General features: G+C 51.8%; 1 protein-coding gene across 1 annotated transcript; it reads left to right on the top strand.

Moving 5' to 3' along the window:
* The first annotated feature begins 266 nt into the window (after positions 1-266).
* LOC123172149 (mavicyanin-like) lies at positions 267-983 on the top strand. Its single transcript, XM_044589169.1, has one exon. It carries the CDS (start codon positions 370-372, stop codon positions 895-897), a length of 528 nt encoding a protein of 175 aa, XP_044445104.1. The 5' UTR covers positions 267-369; the 3' UTR covers positions 898-983.
* The last annotated feature ends 323 nt before the right edge of the window (positions 984-1,306 follow it).

The following is a 1,306-nucleotide window of genomic DNA, read 5'->3' as shown; positions in this document are numbered from 1 at the left end:
CCAGACCCAGTCTACTCTCGGCTACGAATCCCATCGTCACCATTATTAGATTATCATAGTATAATAGGCGAGCCAAGCGTGCACGCACCAACATGTATTTAAATTCATCTGGGAATACTATTACTCATATTCATGCATCTTAGACCTACCATACCTCACCTGGTCAACGCGCTTACACGTGATGATCCTAGCTTGAACCAATCCATCGCCTATATATTTCGACATAGTGGCATCAACGATCTTACATCACATTCCATCGTGCGGCCAATTCTCTCTGCAACTTCCTTGGATACTATCAAATTTCTCTCTAGTGCTAACTTCTAGCTCCGATCTTTTCAGTTAGCTAGCTAGTCGATCGCCATTTAATCCATGGGGGCTAAAGTTCTTATGCTGATCACCGTGGCCATGGCCATGCTCGGGATGGTGCTCGGCGCAAGTCACACAGTGGGCGCGCCGGCCGGATCATGGGACCTGCAAACCAACTACACCCTGTGGGCTTCGAGAACTAGGTTCACCACCGGCGATGAGCTCCAGTTTCAGTACTCCACCACCGTGCACAATGTGGTGGAGGTGAGAAAGGCTGGGTACGACTCCTGCAACAGCTCCAGCCCCATCGCGACATTCTTGACCGGCAAAGATGTCGTCCCACTTGCAGCCATTGGGACGCGGTACTTCATCTGCGGCGTTCCAGGGCATTGCGTTGCTGGTATGAAGGTTCAAGTCAATGTGAAGTCGAAGGCAGTGCGGACAGTACAACGGTGCCGAGGGACGGGGAAGCGGCTTCGGTGCCGGTCCGAGACTGTATTAAGCTCGGCCACAACAGGTGGCATTGATCAGTTTGCGGTGGCGCGGCTAGGTCTGGCCGTTGTCGCGGCTGGTCTCGTGTTGTTCTTTTAGTGACCGACGATTGTGGTGCTTTTTTCCTCTTTGATGCGCCGTGCATGCTTATTTGTGTATTATAAATCAGTTCTTTTGTTAAATGTAATTTCTTCCATTATAATTGAATTTAACTTATCTTCTTGCAAAGCCGAACTATAATCATGGAAAAAAGTAAAGGGCAGTGCGAGGTGTCGGTCGGCCGGCCCAATTTGCGGTCAGTTGCGCACTAGTCCTTAGATGCAAGCTGCCTAGGTTGTCTGATTTGGTTGCTCAGCTCCTTCCTCCCCACACTTTGTGCAGTCTCGCCAAACACCCTTCCCCTCGCGCAGCTTGCCAGTGCCCCCCCCCCCCCGGCAGCATCGCACCTCCTGTCGCCCCGGTCCCTAGCACCGCGCCACGCCGGCGAGATGTATTATCAATGGCTTCT

This window comes from Triticum aestivum, unplaced genomic scaffold, assembly GCF_018294505.1.
Source record: "Triticum aestivum cultivar Chinese Spring unplaced genomic scaffold, IWGSC CS RefSeq v2.1 scaffold143792, whole genome shotgun sequence".
NCBI lineage: Eukaryota > Viridiplantae > Streptophyta > Magnoliopsida > Poales > Poaceae > Triticum > Triticum aestivum.
This window is presented reverse-complemented; position numbering and strand designations above follow the sequence as displayed.